The sequence below is a fragment of the Pavona decussata genome, unplaced genomic scaffold, assembly GCF_977016875.1.
Source record: "Pavona decussata unplaced genomic scaffold, jaPavDecu1.1 SCAFFOLD_387, whole genome shotgun sequence".
In the NCBI taxonomy this organism is placed as follows: Eukaryota; Metazoa; Cnidaria; class Anthozoa; order Scleractinia; family Agariciidae; genus Pavona; species Pavona decussata.
This window is the reverse complement of record NW_028145759.1, coordinates 16,436-37,418: the sequence shown is the minus strand read 5'-3', so window position 1 is coordinate 37,418 and position 20,983 is coordinate 16,436. Positions and strand designations below refer to the sequence as shown.

Genomic DNA, 20,983 nt, shown 5'->3' with positions numbered 1-20,983 from the left:
TAATGAGTAAAATCATAGCATCTTTTTTTTTTGTAATTTTCCCCCAGTACGTTATGTGGTAACTGAGCAAAACTTTGTATTGAACTCATCATCTGATCATTAAAGTGCTCATCAATGGGCTGGAACTGTTGAGTGCATGCAAAACACAAGGTGATTACTCAATGCCACATAAGTTAATATTAACAGTGCTTAAAGAAAAATATTTAGTTTCAGTGCCTGTATTTAGCAGTGGGTTTCTCAGAGAACCAAGGTACACAGTTTAAACTTGATTCCTAGGAATTTATTCAGCAGCAATTGTGCGGGATGGCTCCCTAAACTTGCCAAGAAACTCCTGAAGTCATACAACAGTTACAACACACTATCAAATAATGTGTTCAATCTGTCCCTAAAGGGGGCCTTAATTACAATACAATAAGCCCTAACAACATATCCTTTGGTCATGCTGCCGTAATGCTAGCATTTATATTACACAAAATAACATGACTCTACTACACCTGTAAGAACAAGGGCCACTTTGTAATATACAAGAGTAGAACCTCTACATTATATTCTATTAAAGGAAAACTTTTGCCATCAAAATTACCTATAGTTGGTTTTAATTCTAGAATAAGAATGCCAAAAAGACAACATCACATCAAAAAAGGATATCCTCAACAAGTATCAAGTGAAAATAATTGTCATCTGTATAATTATGTACATGTACACTGTATGTCCTGAGTCAGAGAGAGATTTCTCATGGTTTTCTGTCCATTCCTATCACAAAGTGCATCCAATCAAATGCATGCCCATACAACAGGTCTTTACTTCTTCCCAGCTTTCATCTAATTTCCTTAAATTCATAACTATTCATTATTGAAGACGGTCAATTATTAATTGACCGTCTTCAATAATGAATAGTACAGAATACCCTAGATCTACATACAAAATAATCTAGTTGTCAAAATCTGACAAAGGAAACTTGACAACTGTGAAGTAGTATCTCCATCAAATCCTGCCAAAGCACCCAATAAACCCTTTGGCAAATTAAAATGCAGGGAGAGGGTGCCTAACATTTAACTAGCTGATAAAATACTGGCACGTCGAGGAATGGGGCAAACTGCCATGAGTTTTACATTGTCAAGTGACAGCACTGCTCCAGTAAAGAGACTATGAATTCTGTGAACAGGCAAAAAGCTGCTGGGTCCCCTAGGTTCAAAATTGGTTGCATCCCACACAGTCAAGGTATTAAAACGGCCCAAGCATTGCCTTTCTGGATGTTTCTTGAACCACCGAACAACAGCAAAATAGTGTTCTCTTTCTATGCCACCAAGAGTTAATTTGTGACACATAAAATAGTCTACAATTCCAGGTGTTAATGAAGATGTGGGACTAATGAGTCCATTGTTATCATGCCATGAAGCAAGAACTCGTGCACTCCTTAAATTTCTGGATTCAGCTTTAGACCCAAACTTCTCCCCACCAACAAAAATAGATGAAAATTTTGTTATGGTGAAATGAAGATCATCAATGTTTATGCTTTCTATTGCTGGATACAAGGCACGGTAAACAGCTAGCAATCCATCAATGTACTCAGACTTCAGCGAGTCACACTGGTAAGAGGCTGGGGCTCGTATATTTGTGTTGTCAAACCACAGTATATCGGCAAAACTAACCAACTGTGATAATGTAAAGTAATGCTGAAGCATATTATCTGATAATGCATTGTTCCTTTTGTCATCCCTTCGGGCAAAAACTGGTATAAATTCTTCTTGGTACATGGTTGGCAGATTTCCAGTACATGGTATAAGGAAACGTTCCTTGAGGAAATCCCGCATAAACTGAATCTCAACAGAGCGATTGTTGGTGCGAGATGATCCTAGTTGCCCATTGTAGCGTTCAAATGAAAATAACCAAAATCCAAAAACTGGTCCATAATCCAACAGCACAGAGTGAAGGTGGCAGTGAAGATGCATATTGCAGGTCAAGAATTTCTTTCCATATAACTTTTCCATGCCTATACAGAAATTAACCAACAATGCATCAGCTTTCATTATTTCCTGCCTGTTGACAACTGGCTGGCAAAGAATTCTACATGCCAGAACAAACCTCTCCCAAAGACGGAGGTGATTGTCGGGAAGAATTCCATGAAGAGCATACATGGAAAATATCAGTGTCCAATTCTTCCATTCTTCTGCTGTAAAGTTTCCATAGTTTGTTCCAATTTTTCTTGGAATTCTTCCTATGGCAGTCGCTGTATTTAATTCCTCAATCTTTTTACTTATCTCCTTAAGTTGCTCCTTACTGAGTACATTCTGAACCCAAAGTTTAAAGACATACTTGGCTGTTCCAAGAAATAGGTTATGCATAGGGTCAATGACATGAAAACGAACACAATCAAAGTATTCAAGTTTGCACAATGCACTGTAATGTACTCCATACATTCGTGATAGCCTGGTGTATTCCGCCTGGCTTTTCGCAGTTTTGAGCCTTTCACAATTCCTTTTGTGACTCATTCCATCTCTCTTTGGCCATGAAAGGCGGTCATGAAATCCAGAAAAGTCCTTCTTTTCCCCAAAGCCTCCATCAAAAAATCTGTAACACTTTGAACAGGCTCTGTTTGCAGAGTGTCCTACAAAGCCACACACTTTGCGTGTTGCAGGAATGTCTGCTGCAACACAAAGCAGAGCAGCAACTACTTTAAGAGGAACAGTAGAAAGGCTGGTAGCAATTGAAACACCCTTCCACAAACCATTGAGCTCATCTACACATGGATTCAAAAACGTCTCCAGCTTTGGTTCACAGTCCAGAGATGGAATGATGCCTCCTAAGATTACATTTTCAAATTTAAATCTCTCAGAGCGAGGCAAATTCATGATAACAAAATAAATGACACCAACAGAATAGTCACTTCGCCGCTTAAATGGCTGAAACCAGTCAACGTTTAACATCAATCCATACCGACGATCCACACTGAAGAATTGACTTCCATCTTTCCACTTGAAAGTTTTCCATATATCTCCATCATATACATCACTGAGCACATCATCATTAACTTCCCTTGTGCGCCACTGTTCACAACGTTCTGGCATTCCTGTTCTTTGCAGGATGCTCTCTAATTGACTTATCACACTTTTCCAGCAGTAAACCTTCAATGGATAAAATTTGGTGGCACCATTCTTGAGTATAACTTTGTTTACAAGCTTGTTTCCACAGTGTTTTGCTTTGCCAAGAGGAAACAAAATGTTAGTACACCGCTTTGGAAGGACAGTTCCATGCTTTCTTTCCAGGCATTCATCAAGGTGATACAGTTTTGCACATTTTCCACAGACAACAAATTTTTCAAATTCATCCCTTTTCAAGCTGGAAATCCTATGTAACATGTACATAGTACTTGGAAAAAATAAGATCAAGTTCTTAAGGAACTCAGACTCCAGTCCACTGCATAAAATCTCAAGGAATTTTCCAAAAAAAGCAAGAAGCCATTCTACTGCTGCATCACTTACACGGGTAACAACTTGCCAGTATAAGATAAAACAACAAAGCCAACGGAGAAGCAAGTTGACGCGGTTCAACATTGGTTGTTGAGGTGGAGGTTCTTGGAGAGGCTCATTTAAATCTTGCATTAGTCCTTGTATGTCTTCTTCAGACCAGTGAAGTGAATTTTCATCATTTTCCACGTCAGTGTCTTCAGGAGACTCAGTGTTGGGATTGTCCTCTGGTTCACTTTCTGAGATGTCTTGGAAGGTTTCTGGCTACAAAATGTGAAAAGTAAGAAAACACTTTAGTTAAATTTGACTGTAGCACTATAATATAATTACAAGAATAATGAAAGAAAAAAAAACTAGCCTAAGTTTACATAGTAATGTGGTGCAAAAACATTTTGGATTACCGCAAAGGCAAATAGTATTATGGCAAGTCTCAGTCAGGAACTACAAGAGTTAATTTATTATCAAATATGACAGGACAGCTAGATTCAAATCAATGGTGTCAAATTATAAATGTAAAATATCGGACAAACTGTTACAGTACACCATATCTTAACACGATGCTACCATTTTGGGTGCACACTTTTGTATACAATATTAAAGTTGTGTAGCCATCCCTTTATATATACTGTGGTACTACCACTAAAAGGGGCATGGGCATGGGCGGTAGGTACTGGAAAGTAAGACAATGGCCACCACAACATAGAATAAAAGCACAACTATAACAATAAAATTATACTTTTAAGTTATTATAATATTGTGTATACCTCATCATTCCCTGTAGATTCTTCACCACCAGAGTCTTGGTTTAAAAAATTCACATCATCAAATCCTTCTGTGTGTCCTGATTCACCTTACAATGCATTTAAAAGATTAAATTAGATTGACAGTACTGTTATGACAGCTGTAAAATATGTCCAGCTGTAGGCATACCCAGGAGTAATGTATATGTAACCTTGTAAGCAGAAAACTGATAATTTGTTCAGGTTTTCCCACAGTACAATGAATAACCAATCTTTATTGAAGTAACATGCTCAACCATCAATACCAAAACCATTTCAATAGGCAAATGATCATCCTCACACCACTAAGTAGTTGAGTAAGACCATTGTAGTCTGGGAAGGGGGGGGGGGGGGGTAAATGAGCAGCAGAGAGGAAGGGAGGGGTATGGAAAAGGCACCATCAATGAAACCCTTTTACTAACACCAGTTTATTCTTAGCCACCATATACATGTACATGTAGCATATATATGGGAACAAGCTCTCCCTCAGACATTGTAGATACCTTGCACTCTATTTTGCCTCTCCTACATTTTAATTTCAATATTATGGCACTTTTTTATTCTCCAATGCACCAATCTCGTACCCAGAGTCCTCAGGCTTTTTGGTCAGCGGTTGGGTGCCAGGAGAGATTCTGGAGAATTTGAAAAAACTTAAATTTTTTGATTGGCTGCCCTGTAAAAGTTCCGTAACGGCTTACATTGTTTTACCGAAGAAATTCTGCGGCAACAAAAACAGAGTGTCTCCTGGCGACAAACCACTGGCCAAAGAAGCCAAGGAAAATGGGTACGAGATTGCCAATGCAGAAGCAATATATGACAGCTTTGTTGGAAGTGGTGTAATAATTATTCTAGATTAATTCTTATTTCAAAGAGATAAAAAGAGAACAAGAACAGACCTAGGCTTTTGGATGTCAATTCTAATCAAACAATGTTTCAATGATTACCCATGATGCAAAACAAACCAAACTGGAACTGACATATCCTGCAAATGTATGTGGTATGACATAAGGATGTGAGCTTGCACGCACGTACACACCAAAAGCACCCGGAAAAGTTGATTGCTCGAATAAAGAAGTGAAACAATAAAAATTTAAAACTCACTGGTGTTTTCAGAGGCAGAAGCGTCCCGTAGAGTTGTTACGCCAAAATCGTAACCTTCGTCAACATCTAGGTCATTTTCGTCAGCAAGCCAGAGTCTTCGACGTCGTTTTCTTGTTGTACTACACGGAGTTTTCAGATGTCGTCGGTAGGAGGATGAATAGAGAAACGATTTTCCACAGGTATCACATCTGTTGCGCAGAAAATCGGTGGAATCAGGAGTTTCTGGACAAAATTGATCGCAAACAATCCTAGAACCAGCCATTTTGGAACTTAGAATGCGCGCGAACGCGGGAGTTTCGGCTGTTGCGTGACAAAGGCTTTACGCGAGGGGTCGAGGCTCATTCTTCGCAAAGCCAATCAGATGTCTAATATCAAATGCCCATAAATAGTAGCGCGTCATTTGAAAGCTATCACACTTCTGCATTTTTGCAGTTGATACATGTTGAGGTTCGCTTGTTCAAGTGAGATTCACTGTACGCTATGGATGCGGTTCAAGAAAGGCAGCTAGTCCTCATGGAAAAGATGAACAGAAGATTGGATGCGATTCAAGAAGGGCAGAAGAAGCTGGAAGAGGCAAATGCTACTCTTCGAAATGAAAATGAAACGTTGAGAACACAGCTTGAACGGCAACAACAACTGCAGAAAACACCGAAGAGCAGACGTGGCAGAAAAAGCAGTGTACAGTCCACTGTAGAAATCCCGAATGATTTAAGGGTAGGTATTAACTAAACTTGACTCTGATAGAATACAATTAATTTGTTTGGGGCCGTTTCGTTTGCCTCAAAATTCGCTTGTTGATCGGGTAGCTGAGAAATGTATACACGTGTCTTCAAAGGAACCGCTATCGGTGTGGACTCTGGATATCTTGAAGCCTGTAGTCATTTTCTTTTGTAACTTAAAGTGTCTATCACCCCTCCACAGTGTAAGTGAATTTGGATGGATGTCTAAGACGTTTTGCGAAGAAATGAGTTGTATTCTGTGTCTCGTTATTTTTTATGCCGCCATAGTTGAATACAAACATGGAGCAGTTGAGGGGCTGGCCACCAACAAGCTTGCCTGGCCACAGAGCATATTTGTTTATTTGTCACTACATTCTCTGTACTGAATTTGACATGTGCTGGGCAAATGTGTGGTGGGTGGAAGGGTATAGTTCTGTAATTAATATAAAGATACAAATATTAAATAAAGTTGTTGTTGTTATTTATCACTTGGACCTAGCACCATGGACTAAATTACATTCCTAGATAAGCTTCAGAAATGCCAGCCATGGTGATGATGATTCTAATGTATGATTAACTCTTATCTTTCAGAGAAGGTTTCGGTTTATATATAAAAAAATGGTGGAGAAACAGATGACAACCGGCTATGCTGTCACGGAGGGGTACGTTTTTTACCACTAATTGTTTTTTTTAGGCATCATAAACGATGTCTATATTCTTTGCTGGACTTGGAAAATTTATGTATTTACATGTACGTGATTAACCACCCTGGCCTGGGAACTTATTTAATTTTTGGAACCTTGAGATGGCAGGTAATATGGATTCTGAGCTTTAATTGAAATCTATTGGGTATTTCCCAGACTACCTTTCAGCATTGTTGCGTACGCTTTTACGCTTTTGTATTTTGGACAACCTTTGTTTAAAGAGCTGTAGATATATTTATGTATAAAAAATAGGCTTGTTTGGAAATCTCTTTAATAAAACACTGCTATCAATATTTCTTACAGTCCAGAGTCAGACAGAAATCAGGACCTGTTCTCAAAAATTAAAGACCTTTTGATAAAGGAGAATGGCAGGGAAAATTGCCCATGGACAGACTTGCAAATGGAAGGTATGTTTGCATTGTGTAACACTTTGCTTTTAAGTAGTAAGTGAAATCCAGCTGACTGCAGTCTTTGCCAAAATCAATTAGAAAGCATTCTGAAAAACAAAACGCCTAACAAAAATTAATTACCTTGAAACCTGCTTGCACAATATTGTATAAAATTTCTTTCTTTCATGGGATCACAAATCATTGATAACTGCAGTTTTTTAGCCAATTATACTTTTGAAGCTCTGAATTTTATCAGTAATTGGCAGACATGTATTCAAGGTAATAAAACACCTCTTTCAAACCATTTGAAGTCATTAGTTTAATTGACATTGAATAATTTCCATCTGGGCAGTTTGTGAAGTGGTTTGCCAAAATGGTAGTCACTATGCATGTTATGTTATCCATCCACACCCCGCTACTGCATCACTCCAAGCCCCAAATCAAAAGGACCATCTCCCTATCCCAGTTCACTGGAAATTGGAGCTTATACTGCTTGTCATGTTATTTGAGAGGATATTTTGTGGTACTTAGTATTTGTTTGCTTATTTTTCTATTCTAAAACTTGAACAGCACAGCACTATCGATATTTCAAAATGGTCAAAGAAAGGGATCAGAGAGTCCAAAGCGGAACAAATGATAAACATAAGGAAACCTGCAGGAAATCAAGGCGTCTCTTAAGCGTAAGTCTCGTTCAAACAGTTTATTTTCAATTTCAATATATTACAGTGCAACACGCCTTAGTGTGGCCACCCAACAAGCTTTTTTTTTACAAGTAAGCAAATCGGGATATGCAAAGTTGATTAACGGTCAAGCCTCCTTGCAAAGTCCAACAGGCAAGTGGCACAACAACGAATTATTGAAAACATGTCACTTTGTATTTTATGGCTAACTTGTAAATAAAAAGTTTGTTGGGTGGCCACTGCATAGTAAGGCAATAAATACTCCACCCATTTGCCCATAATTTTGCCCTAGATGTGAGTGTGCTTGAGAAATATAGAATTGCAAACTTACTGTATATTAATTGAGAGCAATTTTTTCCCCAGTACCACTTTTTTATAACTTTGGTTATTCCTTTTATTATATATTTTTTTAGTTGTTAAGTCTCACTTAATTTTGCGGGATCAAGTGCTAATTTTTAATTTAAACAAAAAGATAATGTAAGGCAGCACTTGAGAAAATGAAACAAATATTGTTTAATTTTATCATCAGAAATTGGAAAGGCATCTGTCTGGCTTCGACAAATTGAAAACGACAATGACACTTCGAGACCAGAAGTCATGCGACGACTGCCTCTATGTTGATTACATGAGCAGTGAGGATTCGGAATACGAAGAGGTGGAGGACCCCATTACAGGGGATAGAAACCAGCAATTGGTTGGTTACATCACAAAGAAGCTACCTTGGCAGCGAACGGCCCTTACCAATCTAAAAGTAAAGTTAGATAGGGCCTACAGGGAGAACCTAAACAGACACGCCAGACAGTTACTCAAGCCAAGAAGGGTCGGAGGAGTGTCAGGCAGGCCTGCACCCGATGGCCCATCTTGGGCTGTGAGACAACCTGCACAGTCAACCACTGAGTGAGTTCTGTATTAAGACAGAGGTTGATGGGGCACACACAGTGATGGGAATTTTGAAATATGATTAATAATTATTATGCAACTCCCAGCAAAGACAACTCAAGTTTCAAGACCCACATAAATTATCTTCATGACTTGCCTATATCAAAATTTCTAAAAAATAATGTTTCTGTTAAAAAAACTAAGCAAGCAAGTTTTGTAATGTTTGCAATCATTTCTTTCTGGGCAAAGATTTGCATGATACATAAGTGTTTAGGGAATGCTGCCTATGTCTGAAATTAAGGATAGTGCTTACTTATATAGAAGAATTTTTGCATGTAGCTTATGACTATGCAGTGAAAACAGACCTTAGTATGAGCTACTGGAATCAAAAATGAAAATTGGGGGTAGTGGGGCATTTTCTGGAGACAATGAAGCAACAATTATTTATAAAAGCAGTAAAATACAAAGCAATGTATGGTATTTTTTTCCAAATTAAAGCTTTATTATCTCAGAAAAATGCATGGCTCCCTCAATTTTCTTCTTGGATACCAAGAGCATTTGCTAAGTTCTGCTTTCTTTGCATAGTTTTAAACTGGCAAAAATATCTCTGTATTAGTAGGCTTAACCCACAGGAAATCTGAAAGTCTCAAACTGCAGTACAGTAACTAAAGTCGGAACCATCTTTTTAAAACTGTTAAAGTTTCATTTTCAGACTGTGTGATCCCTTGAGACTCTGGATTCCAAGGCAGGTCTATGGAAAATGAGTTAATTTTAATACTAAGTATTTTTGTCTTCACTCTGCACCTCTTGGTACAGCAATAATTATTGTATTTTTTTTTGTTTGACTAAGATAATTTTCAAAGAAATGTGGTTATATCTACCAAATGAATATAGTTCATAATTCAGAGGGATATTCACAAAAGAAATCAGAGTTTCCAAACATGAATCAAACCTATGAGCTTCCCATTAGTCACTTATGTCCAGTACTGCACCTGACCCTGAATTTGGGTACTTCGTAAAAGACAGACCTTTTTGTCTGGTACATATGACCTCAAGTTTGAAAGAATTTTTGTGTTTTAGTAAGAATCAAGGTTACGGGACACCTTGTGATTTCTATCATTAGTGTGTATTTCTAAAACAAATCTCTTAGCCTGTGTTGTTCCAATACTCTACCACTTAGCTGACTGAAAAAAAAAATACATTCTATAATATGTTATTTATTAATAATGACGTGGGGAGCTTATAGCTATAAGGGACCTCTGGTTTTGGTAGTGCCTGTTTACTACAACAAGTCATCTCAATGAATACCAGTACCTTCAAATATTAGTCAACTTACTGTGACTATGTTTTAGTACTCACCACCATTGACCTCTTTTTTAAGTGAATAGTTGTTAAGGACAGTGCCTCCTAAAACAAAGGGGTTTTTTTTGCCCAGTTTATGACTTTGCAGAAAAAGCAGATCTTAGCAAGGGCTATTGGAATCCAAAAAGAAAATTGTGGGGAAGCATGCATTTTTTTTAGAGATAATTAGGCAACAAAGATTCTAAAAAGTGCTAAAATGCGAAGCAATGTATGCATTTTTTCCCAAATTGGAAAATGTATGGTTGCTCCCAGTTTTCTTTATGGATACCAAGAGCACTTGTTAAGTGCTGATTTCTCCGCATAGTTGTGAACCGCACAAAAATATCCCTGTATCAGAAGGCATCATCCATGGGAAACCCGAGTATTTCAATAAAGCACTGACTGTTTTCATAGTAACAAGGGTAGGCACCCTCTTAAATATTTATAGATTATCAAGACTGATAAGCTTCATAGTGGCAGAATCAAATCAGTGTACACAACCATTTCCATTTCCAACTGTGACTGTTTTAGTACTCACCACCATTGACCTCTTTTTGAGTGAATAGTTAAATCTTTTAATTACCTTTTAGACTATCCAGATTGATAAGCTTGAGGAGGCAGAATTAATTAGTGTACATAACCATCTCCAAAATATTGAAAGCCAAAGTCCTGGAGACTCAGAGACTGATAGTCTTATTTTTATAGGGTGTAATAGAGTAGGTTAATGTTTAATGTTACTGTTTTTCAACCTTCAGGGGTTTTTGTATTTATTATAAGTAATTGATTAGAAGGGATCAAATTTAACTTAGCAGGGACCACATGGTAGATATATAATGTGGTCTCACCCTTTTGTATACAGTGTAAAATAGGCGGGATGGACCATAAAGTAGGCAAGTAATGGTCCCTGCTTTGACAAAAACCCGGAATCTTGGAAAGCATTGACTAATAAGTAAAATAATTTAAAGAGCAGGTTAATGATAACCTTGACAGATGAAGAATCAAATCAGTGTACAAAAGTCCCGGAGACTCGAGATACAGTATACTGTATCTTTAAGACTGATAGTTTTAATTTTACCTGTAGGGAACAATTGTAGATTAATATATAAATTTTTACGTTGTTGTTCTGAACTGTTCAAATTAGCCTTGGAAAACATTGACTGACAGATTTATAAACAATAATTTATATTATGTATGGAAAATATATGAAACGTTAGTTATTGTTATTTATGTAACTGTATTAATTGATACCCTTTTTAAAGAAATTGGCCATTTGGAACTTAAACATATTAGCAGAAGAATGTCTTCAATATTGAGAATAAAAATGATGCAATTGTGGTTGAGAACTATGTTTATAGTTTTTACATTACAAGTAGAACAGTACTCTTATAGAGTACATAAGCATTTGTTTCAGGCATGGTTGATGTCTGTTAAACTTATGCTTCAGGCACCTTTGATGTGAATTAAAGGAAATTCAGACATTTGTTTCGGAGGCGTTTAAGGCGAATTAAACAGATTTACAATTTTTGCAAGGGAGATTAAACAAAAAAATTAAACGCCAGTTTCAGGCACTTTTAATGCAGATTGTAGGAAGCGTAAACACTTGTTTTGAACTCGTTTAGTGCGAATTTAAAGGATTTGATACAGTTGTTTAAGAAATGTTCAGGGCAGATTAAACCAAACCTAAACATTTCTTTTAGGTGCGTTTTGTACAGATTAAACAAAACTTAAATGCCAGTTTCAGACACTTTTAATGCAGATTAAAGGAAACTTAAACACTTGTTTGGAACATGTTTGATGTGAATTAAACAGATTTTATACGTTTGTTTGAGAAACGTTTAGGCAAGATTAAACCAATCTTAAACATTTCTTTCAAGTGCATTTAGTGTAGATTAAACAAAATTTAAATGCAAGTTTAAGATACTTTTAATGCAGATTAAAGTAGAATTAAACATTTTTTTTTGAACACATTTAATTTAAATTAAATGGAAATTAAACATTCCTTTCAGATACGTTTAAGCCCAATTAAACTGACATTAAATTTGAACCTTAAGTAAGTAAAAGACGAATTTAAGCTTTAATTAAACTTAGCTTTAAGTAACTTAAACATTAACTTAAATTGATTAAACCTAAGTTTAAAACATGTTTAATCCAAGATTAAGACTACTTAAATGAGCTTTTTCACCCAGTGCTAATTATTAATGCCTAAAACTACTCAAGTAAATTTAGACACGGGTCTTTAGTTATTTCGACCAAAAGTTCAGGGGCCGGGTTCAGTATTTTCTAAGGCCTTCACGCTAATATCGTAACTCGGTGCGACCAGAAAATGCTGGAAAACGTTCGACCAAAATTTGGAAAAGTTTATTTTGATAGTTATTTTTTTTTTCACTAGTACCATACAGGTAAGAACGGCAAAAATAAAACTTCGGTCCTCAGAAATTATCAAATTTTTGCTTAGTTCTAAAAATAATATAAACGATGTTTTGTACTTGAACACAGTCCCTAAAAAACATCACTGATGTTTTAGTACCTTTAATATAAGTTATTAAAAAGTTGCCAAGGGTGAAATTATGTAAGCAATATTCTTGACAGTATAAAGCTTATGTGATCCAGGTGGGAGCCTCCAGGAAGGAATAAAAACTGTTCCCATTTTGCTGTAAAGATTTCGGTTGATTTTAAAAGCAATCGTGATAGACCACGTGGCAACAGATGACCTCTCTAACCCTTTCAATTTCTAAACGTTATTGCCATCAAGCAGATGCTAGAGTTTTTTTCGTGTTGTTTAAAATGTTAACAAAGTTAGAAAACACCCAACATACACAGACACTAAATTCTTCGACAGGAATTTAGGACCAGGCAGTGTGCATTTAATCTGATCTGATATTAGTTCAACAACCCGAATAGAGTGTTTTCACATGACGTCACGGCGGCCATGTTGGTGTCCAAAAACAAAGAAAAATGGCGGCCATGTTGATGTCCCAGACTAAACCTCTGGGAATTAAACTCTATTGTTATGCAAATACTTTCTTTTGTTTCAGTAAACCAATATGGCCGGTAGTCATGTGAATGAAAACACTCTATAAACCAATGAACGTTTCATTTTCGAGTCTCAGCCGCTTCATTTTCGAGCTTTTGATGTTCCTTTTCAAATTTTAAGTACTTTTGTTTTCGATCGTGAGCTGCTACTGCAGAAACTTGTTTATTCCGCTACTGGGTGTATTCCGCTCATTCCCGATTCTGACGATTTGTTAAGTGCGAGAGGTATCGAGGTAAGTACAAATAATTTCAAAAGCTTGTTGTTGTGTATATTTTGTATATATCACCTTAGCGTCACAGCGGTACAACTGGTTTATTCCCAAGGTGCGCATATATCCTGGCTTAGTAGTTTCAGGGGTTTAGAATGTTTGCTATCCTTTTTAACACGTGAATGCGTGTGCAATGAACGAATTATCGCTGTGGGCGGAATGTCACTCGCTCGCTCGATAAGCTGTAAACTTTATATCAATTTAATGAAAAGCCAAAAGAGCGTCTGCGAGAGAGGCTACACTTCGATTGGCGGAACTGTTCGTTTTAGCAAACATCAAAGCCAAACAAATCCAAACCTAAGAATTGAAGGAAACAACTTAAAGATTCAAGGCAATTCCGAACGGTGGGTGAAAGGTTAAGGGTAAAATAGAAAACCTAAACTTAAGCTTCGTAATAAATTTCATTCGGGGTCCAGTGTGAGCGATAAGATCTGTTCACCAGAACAAATGAAACACTGAAAGTTTGCTCATGCACAGCGACAATCAGCGCAACGCTTGACGTATTTCCATATTTCCGTTCATTTGGATAAAGCCTTTAACAACATTGAAAGCTTCTTCCGATGTTATAAACGCTGACAGAAGCCGTCGCTTGAACGTTAAAAGGAACATTACCATACTGAAAACAGCAACATTTAAGTCACGTTCTTGGCAACAAAAATCATTCACATGTATCAAGTTTCATTCGGTAAGAACACGGCGCGAGGAAAAAACAAATACGGAGGTTCTTGGAAGAAAAACTGGACGCTTTTTTCTTGTCGATTGACAACCACGTGCACGTAAAACCACCAAGAGAACGTGTACATCCACCTTTGCGTTGCATCGCGTATAGAAAGGATTCAGAGTGCGTGTGTAATTTAATTGTTTTACGTGTTAAGCAAATAACATTATGTACATAATGTATTCCGGCAATGCGGTATGGCGTCCACGAATTCTTGTAGCTTAGTTTCATGGGAGTAGCGCTTTTAACACGGTTACCAGGCTATTCACATCTGCATTCACGAGTTGGCTCACAGGAGATTTAATTTGATGTTCTGTGTTTGTGTTTTGTTTGTTTGTTTTTACGTGAAATTCGCCCCACAAGTTTCCTTAATATGTAAAACATACTGACTTCATGAAGTCACAATTTCAGTTTCAATGTTTTTCACTTAAACAAATAATAGCTTTTTCTAAATTTGAGTACTGTGATTTTCCTTTTTCCTTCATTTTTGCTCACACGACATATACAAAACCACTTGATTAAAGTTGATTATGATGAAGCATCGAGTAGTGTAATTATCACTTTACTTAATTATCAGCTTTATCGACTTTAATTATGAGCTGTTTCATGAACGGCTGACTTTTCAGCTACTTCATTTTGTATTCGAATGTGATATATGCTTTGTCAAACTGCAAAACACACCGTATTTTTGCGTTGGTCCGTCGTATGAACACATGCAGTCTTCAAGCGAAATTCTGAAGCAAGTGATGCTCCCACGCGAGAATCCACGCATTTGACGCATCGGGCCTTCGGTCATTCGCGTTAACCGCCGGGAATGTCAAGAGAAAAAAAACTATTTGTATTTCAGCTTTGAGTACTTCGATTTCAGAATACGTGTCACCACTGTTTTTTGTCTCTCTTCTATTTTTAGTCATCCTTTTTTAATAATTTCAAGGTGGAAGCTTTGTAAATAAATAAATATTATTATATATGATAAGTAAAGTCCGTCAAGTATTTGTCAACCCTATATTCAAGTTACGACACACAGTTAAGCTGCCGCTCACTATTCCTTATTCTGTAGGATGCCGATTAATATGCAAGACTAGGATGCTTTGTTTCTCGAGTTTTCGGTGCTTCGTTTTCGAGCCATTGATAGGCGTTTCGTTTTTCCACTTTTAATGACATCATTTGCCAACAATGGGTATTCTTTTCTTTGAGTTTAACGCATTTTTTGTGCTTCGAGTTCTCAATGTTTAGTGCCCACAATAATAAAAGTCCTGTTTTCGCCACCACTGTTAACGACGACTGCGCAAGGCGACGCTTTATCACAGTAAGTGGCGTCGTGGTAAGTTTCGATATTTTAAGCCTTCGTTTTCTTGTATGCCCTTTATTTATACCATTTGAATATTAAATAGAACTATAATTTCTGTTCTATTGTTGCCGTTAACTAGCAACGCAGTTGTATCAAAATCTTTCATGTGTTTCTCTGCAGAGGGCTGTTTGGTCGTCATTTCTCAAAATTGATAGTTAGCTTCCTTAAATTATTCTATTATTGTAATTTGGTACTTTTTAACTCCATTATAATATATTCTTAATTCTTGAGTTTTTCTAAATTGGTTTTTAGCGGCTGAAAGACTTACCAAATACTTGTATAAGAAAATGTTGAAATGCACAGAAATGGTATGGACCGGTATGGAACAGCACAGTTTTTCGTGCCTTTTATTAATTAGAAATTTGGAAATCTGAAAAAGACTGCCGATATAATTATCCCACTTCCCTAACGAAACTAGTGGTGATGTAATATAACAGAATACTGGCGAAAAGGAACCAATGTTCAAATAATACACAATTTCCTTTACTCTCGTTGCACTGAATTTTAATCTACATGGTTTTTTTTTTAGAAAATTTCACCCAAGGCATGGCAGATTCTTTCGGTTCTTGCTCGATTGCGTGTGTTTTCTTTGTAGGGAAAATCCCTTTTTTCACTTATTGTTTTCGGCCTTTCATTTGATCCCACAAGGAACAGAGAAGGGAAGTTCCCTTGGATGATGAGTCGCAATGCTGGACTATTTATATCCTGAGCGGAGAGCTCAGTCATTAACAAGAGTGCAGTCTGACTAAAATAAGTATCTTCTTTTAATAATTAATTTTCACTTCATGTTTGTTGTACTGAAGTGTTCTTGAAGTAGCTGAGAACAACACAGATGTAGTATGTGTTTGGATGACAAAAACTGCTGGAAAAATCTCGAACTTCAGACTTGATAACGTAAGAAAGAAAGGCGACAGGCTCAACAGTAACCAACTTTTTATTTTGGCTTGTTGCCGAAAAGTGGGTTGCGTCTTCGGTACAACACCGTGACCGTCATAAAATCAATTTAAATTTTGTTTTATTCGACAGCCTATTTTTATAATAAAAAATAACCTAATTTTTTTGAGTACCTCCTTGGATGTAGCCTCCATCGCAGACGCTCTTTTGGTTCGTCACGCAATCTTTCCTCCCGAACAAAGGGGAGGGAAGATTGCGTGATGTACCAAAAGAGCGTCTGCGAGGGACTGGCTATCATGGATGTGTAGGATCAAAAGAAAATGATGGTTTGGAATTGTTGATAAAACAGCTTGCAACCAAAAAGAATAAAAGAGATGCGAACCAAATCAGTGGTTTCTATTATATGAATATTGATACTAACTGCATTATAGCACTTAAAATAACACTTATATAGCGCAATTTCCAATTAAATGTTCAACTGTACTTTACAAAAGTTGTATCAAATGACAAGAAAAATAGAAATATAAAAATTATTCAGCGCCTCGTGAAAAACTTACTAGAACAAAAGTGTTTTTACTTGAATTACGAACATGACAGGCTGGTGGACAGGCTGACATGGTCGGTGGTAGGGAGTTCCATAATCTCGGGGCGGCAATCATAGAAGATGATCGGCAAGAGTCTTGGATTATTTGACAGAAGGTATCAAAGTGTACCCTTCCTCCCCCCAACTAGGACACTTTATCCTTCCTGGCCCTTGGTAGATTCTAAAAATTGTTCCGTGATCAATTTTGTTCATCACTGGTGTAGAATTCCATTACCCTGATGTGGTTGGCAGCCTGAGGAAAACTTACGCGAATCCATTTGACACTAGCAACGAAATTAACATTTGATGCTGTAGAAAAGTGAGAACTGTGGGGAAAGCTAAATAAATGAAGAAGCATGTGTCAGTGAAAATACATTGAAAATCTGGTCCCCAGGAACACATTATCGAAAACTTCCTTTCTGGAAATCGGAGGGGGGCATGCCCCAAGACCCCCCCAGTTGAGGATAATGCTTTCCTCACTCACAAACCGCATCCACATGGCGAAATTAAAAAAAATACGATAAATTTGAATTTATCACAATTTACATATTGAAAATCACACGTTTCTACTAATGAGCTGTGTTCAGATGGTAAATTACTGCGTGACAAACTGAACATGCAACATTACATTAAAAATACCCCCTCCCCCTCTGGTTGCAACGTGAAACGCCCTACTGGTTGTTGTCAGCCCTGGCTGAGTGATTGGCAAATTCCTAAAGAAAATCCAGCCCTTTGCAGGTGTGTCACAGAGGGGTGTAATTACGATACCGTCATTGATCGGCACTGTGAAGACTATTTATTTATTTATTTATTTATTTATTTTTTTTTTAATTTAGTTTATTTGACACACATAATTAAGTTACAATGATTAATACATTACAATAATTACAATGGTTACAAATGATTACAAAGTTACAGTGATTAAAGTACAATTAGATAGAAAAGAAGTGGCGAAGGAGCCTAATAAAAACCATGGGGCTTGTAAAACTTAAGTTCCCTCCTAGAGAAATAAAGAAGTTGTGACACAAACAAGATCAGACAGATAAGGAGATAACATATTATGCAAAATCGTAAAAGTAATTAAAATAATATGTTAAACGTTAACATGCTGCCTCAAAGGCAGCCACTTTAAATCATGTAGTATTGGCGTGACATGGTAGAACCAGGGTAGGGAGCATACTCAAGGGAGCACGTATGTATATTTAGCTCCCTGAAGCTTCCAGATGAGACTGTTTGGTAAGCCGTAAGCAAGAAAAATGTAAATACTTCATTACCTCGGCACCAGTAACTAAGCATATCAAGGTAGTTTGGCCTCTAACCCCTACCCCCCCCCCCCCCCCCCGCCCCCCACTCCTTCCTTTCTATGAGAAAGATATTGCGTGACGAAGATTACGTGACCAGCCAAAAGAACGTCTGAGCAAGCGGCAAAATTAACAGGCAATCTAAAAATGCTTCAATAGGCTAGTAATACAAGACCTTGGAATGCTTAAAGGGAGAAAGGCTTAAAGGAAATGCTTAAAGGGACACATTTTTTGAGTTTCAAGAATTTAAGATTTTGACATATCTGAAATTGCTATTTTAGGTCGATAATTAACAAATGGATATCTTTTCTGCCTGCTTCTAGGTCGGAAAAACTCTTTTCCCCGTTTAGTTTTTCTTATAGATATTTTCCAACTACCGAAGGGGTTATGAGTCGGCGTTTTATTATTCTTAACGGTTTATTAAATGCATTTTGCTAACGGCATATTCACAATTATACGCGTGATTGAACTCTCGAGTTAGAAACATCTTCTGGATTAAATTTACGTTTGAGAGCTCAACTCGTTTCAAAACCGATATTTTTGACATACAATTCAATTATTGGATGTTAAACGTTACGTACCCGTAAACTGGAATGCAACGAATTGCCATAAATAGATTTACAGCTTAAAAAGGTGCACGCACATTGTTGAATGCATTATAGACTCCCATGATCTTCGAGGACTCAAAGCTGCTATCAGTAGTCGTGGATATAGAATTTCAGGAGTTGATACAAACTAAAGGTCAACTAAAAAACTTAGTGTGTTGCATTGGGATGAGTTCCTGGTTTTGTTCCCTTAGAAACGATAAGTTTCAACAAGTCTTAACATTCCAAAATCTGCTTCTGCCACTTAAAGACGCGAGGCGGAGACTAAGGTTTACGACCATTCACCATTAAGTCGATACAAGCAATTAGCTTTGATCACAGTCTTTGAGCTGAAAGCAGTTTTCTTGGACTATCCTGGGCACTGGTGCGTAGAATCCTTCTTTCAATGCAAATTTGTGTTTTGTGTCAAATAAACATCCTGGGTTTTTTTTTCTGAACGTGAAATGCTCGTTTAAAATTTGTGAATAACGTGTTGTGCCAGACCCACCTTTTACCACCATATGAAATCGACCCGAAACCATCAAATGATTTTCTTAGAAACGAAATACGTTCAAGTAGTTATTTCAAGTCAAGTTTGCGACCGAGGGAAACGTACAAGAATATTTACTTTTCGCAGTGATTTTACTCAGCTCTTGAAATCCGCGGCGGTTATATGGGGGATTATCAGCCGGTTGAATAACTCAGCATGCTTTTTTTGTTGTTTTCATTAATGAATAACTTTGGAAAGACAAGGACACGAACTTATCCTGAAAAATATAAATACACACGAGCTGTCAGTATGGCTTGAATCGCTCTTAAACACTGTTTACATAACCTCTTGGAAATTCTTGTTTTGATGGAGGGTTGAGAAAATCCTCGTTATTCTACGAATTATTTTGTTTCATCCCACAAACTAAAATAAAATGTTTTTCACAATGGGGATACTCATCTAAGTAACGACAGTTTCGTTAATTGTCGCCTAATGAATTTTCAGGGATAACTTGTCATGGTCTTAGAATGTGCAGTTCTAGAATAAAAAATACTCCCCCACGGAAGGTTTTTGTTTTGCACCCCCTCCCCCACCCCATATGGCGCTAAAGTTTTGGCTTTTAAGACCCCCCATCCCTTAAGAATTTCTGATGGCATTCCATGGGATGAATATGGATTTTTTTCTGGAACTGCACAATTTAAAATTGGAACATATAATTAAAAGACACAGAGACAAAACACACCGGCCCAGGTCCTTGCTTCCGCGACAGTGATGAACTGAAACGAGAAAATACCGGTGTCGAAATTATACAACACTTTATCGTTGTGAATTTTCCTTTTTATGTGTTGTGAACCGTAAAATAATATTAACGACGGGAAATTTTGGTACGCACCTGCTTATTATGCGTCAAGGTAGATATGCCCCCGGTGTGATATCAATATGTGCGTATGCAATCTCTAGTTTCACTGTTCATTTCTTGACTCTTTCCTTTTTCGAGTTTGGCAGTATCAAAAACAATCATTGTACTGGCCGTTTAACAGTTAAGCTTAAAATAACAAGAAACTCAAACGTTCTAAGGTAAGAAACCCCTAAACTCGGGTACCCAAGCGATAGTCTCTGGCCCGCCAACTTTCCGTTTAATTGTCTTCATTTAGAGCACTACAAAATTTCTTATGGGCATTCCTAGAATAAGAAACGGCCAATTTCTTGAGCTGACGATGCATCTGTCAGCGGTCTGTCAGAGCATCTGTCAGAGTCTCTTTTAACCCTATCAAGACCGGGCTTGTTATCTGGGCTTGTCTTCTGGGGCGGCCGAATTGGTGGGGGGGGGGGGGAGGGGGGGGAAGAGGCGGATTCCGTCCCCCTCCATAACTTCGGAAGTATAAAAGCTATGACAATGAGACTTGGAGGAGGGATAGTACGTTTCTTTTGAGGTCTGCAACGAGAAGTGATTACATCATATGACGTTGCCATATGATGATTGTCAATGGGCGGCCATCTTTGATCCTGCAACTTGCTAGTTCTGAATTTCCCGAAAACTTCAGGAAAAGTAGCCAGAACCAATAAAGGAACACAAATACGGACTAAAATTAAAAACGTTACAGAAAGAAAAGTAATTTTCCTTCATTTTAAAAACGGATTTTCTCAGTGAATTGAAAAAATGGCCTTTCAAACCAACAACATCAAAGTCAATGAGCAGTG

At 37.4% G+C, this 20,983-nt stretch overlaps 3 protein-coding genes across 3 annotated transcripts in view; 2 read left to right on the top strand and 1 right to left on the bottom strand.

Moving 5' to 3' along the window:
- The window catches only part of LOC146451428 (tetratricopeptide repeat protein 28-like), a 105,098-nt gene that overhangs the window by 73,943 nt on the left and 10,172 nt on the right, over positions 1-20,983 (top strand). The gene's annotated exons all lie outside the window — the stretch shown is intronic.
- On the bottom strand, positions 904-5,611 carry LOC146451431 (uncharacterized). Its single transcript, XM_085099128.1, has 3 exons — positions 5,348-5,611; positions 4,232-4,317; positions 904-3,731 (listed from the first exon to the last, which is right to left on the bottom strand). Exons 1-3 carry the CDS (start codon positions 5,607-5,609, stop codon positions 1,053-1,055), a joined length of 3,027 nt encoding a protein of 1,008 aa, XP_084955254.1. The 5' UTR covers positions 5,610-5,611; the 3' UTR covers positions 904-1,052.
- LOC146451430 (uncharacterized) lies at positions 5,815-11,394 on the top strand. Its single transcript, XM_085099137.1, has 5 exons — positions 5,815-6,061; positions 6,658-6,728; positions 7,074-7,177; positions 7,730-7,839; positions 8,369-11,394. The coding sequence occupies exons 1-5, from the start codon at positions 5,828-5,830 to the stop codon at positions 8,738-8,740; spliced, it is 891 nt and encodes a 296-aa protein (XP_084955263.1). The 5' UTR covers positions 5,815-5,827; the 3' UTR covers positions 8,741-11,394.

Bases quoted from the DNA above. Each gene is read 5' to 3' on its own strand.
- LOC146451430 (XM_085099137.1), top strand. From the start codon at position 5,828: ATGGATGCGGTTCAAGAAAGGCAGCTAGTCCTCATGGAAAAGATGAAC. The intron at 6,729-7,073 runs GTACGTTTTTTA...TATTTCTTACAG, and splicing joins GGCTATGCTGTCACGGAGGG to TCCAGAGTCAGACAGAAATC. The intron at 7,840-8,368 runs GTAAGTCTCGTT...TTTTATCATCAG, and splicing joins AATCAAGGCGTCTCTTAAGC to AAATTGGAAAGGCATCTGTC.
- LOC146451431 (XM_085099128.1), bottom strand. From the start codon at position 5,609: ATGGCTGGTTCTAGGATTGTTTGCGATCAATTTTGTCCAGAAACTCCT. The intron at 4,318-5,347 runs GTGAGTTTTAAA...ATGCATTGTAAG, and splicing joins TTCTGCCTCTGAAAACACCA to GTGAATCAGGACACACAGAA. The intron at 3,732-4,231 runs GTATACACAATA...CACATTTTGTAG, and splicing joins AATCTACAGGGAATGATGAG to CCAGAAACCTTCCAAGACAT.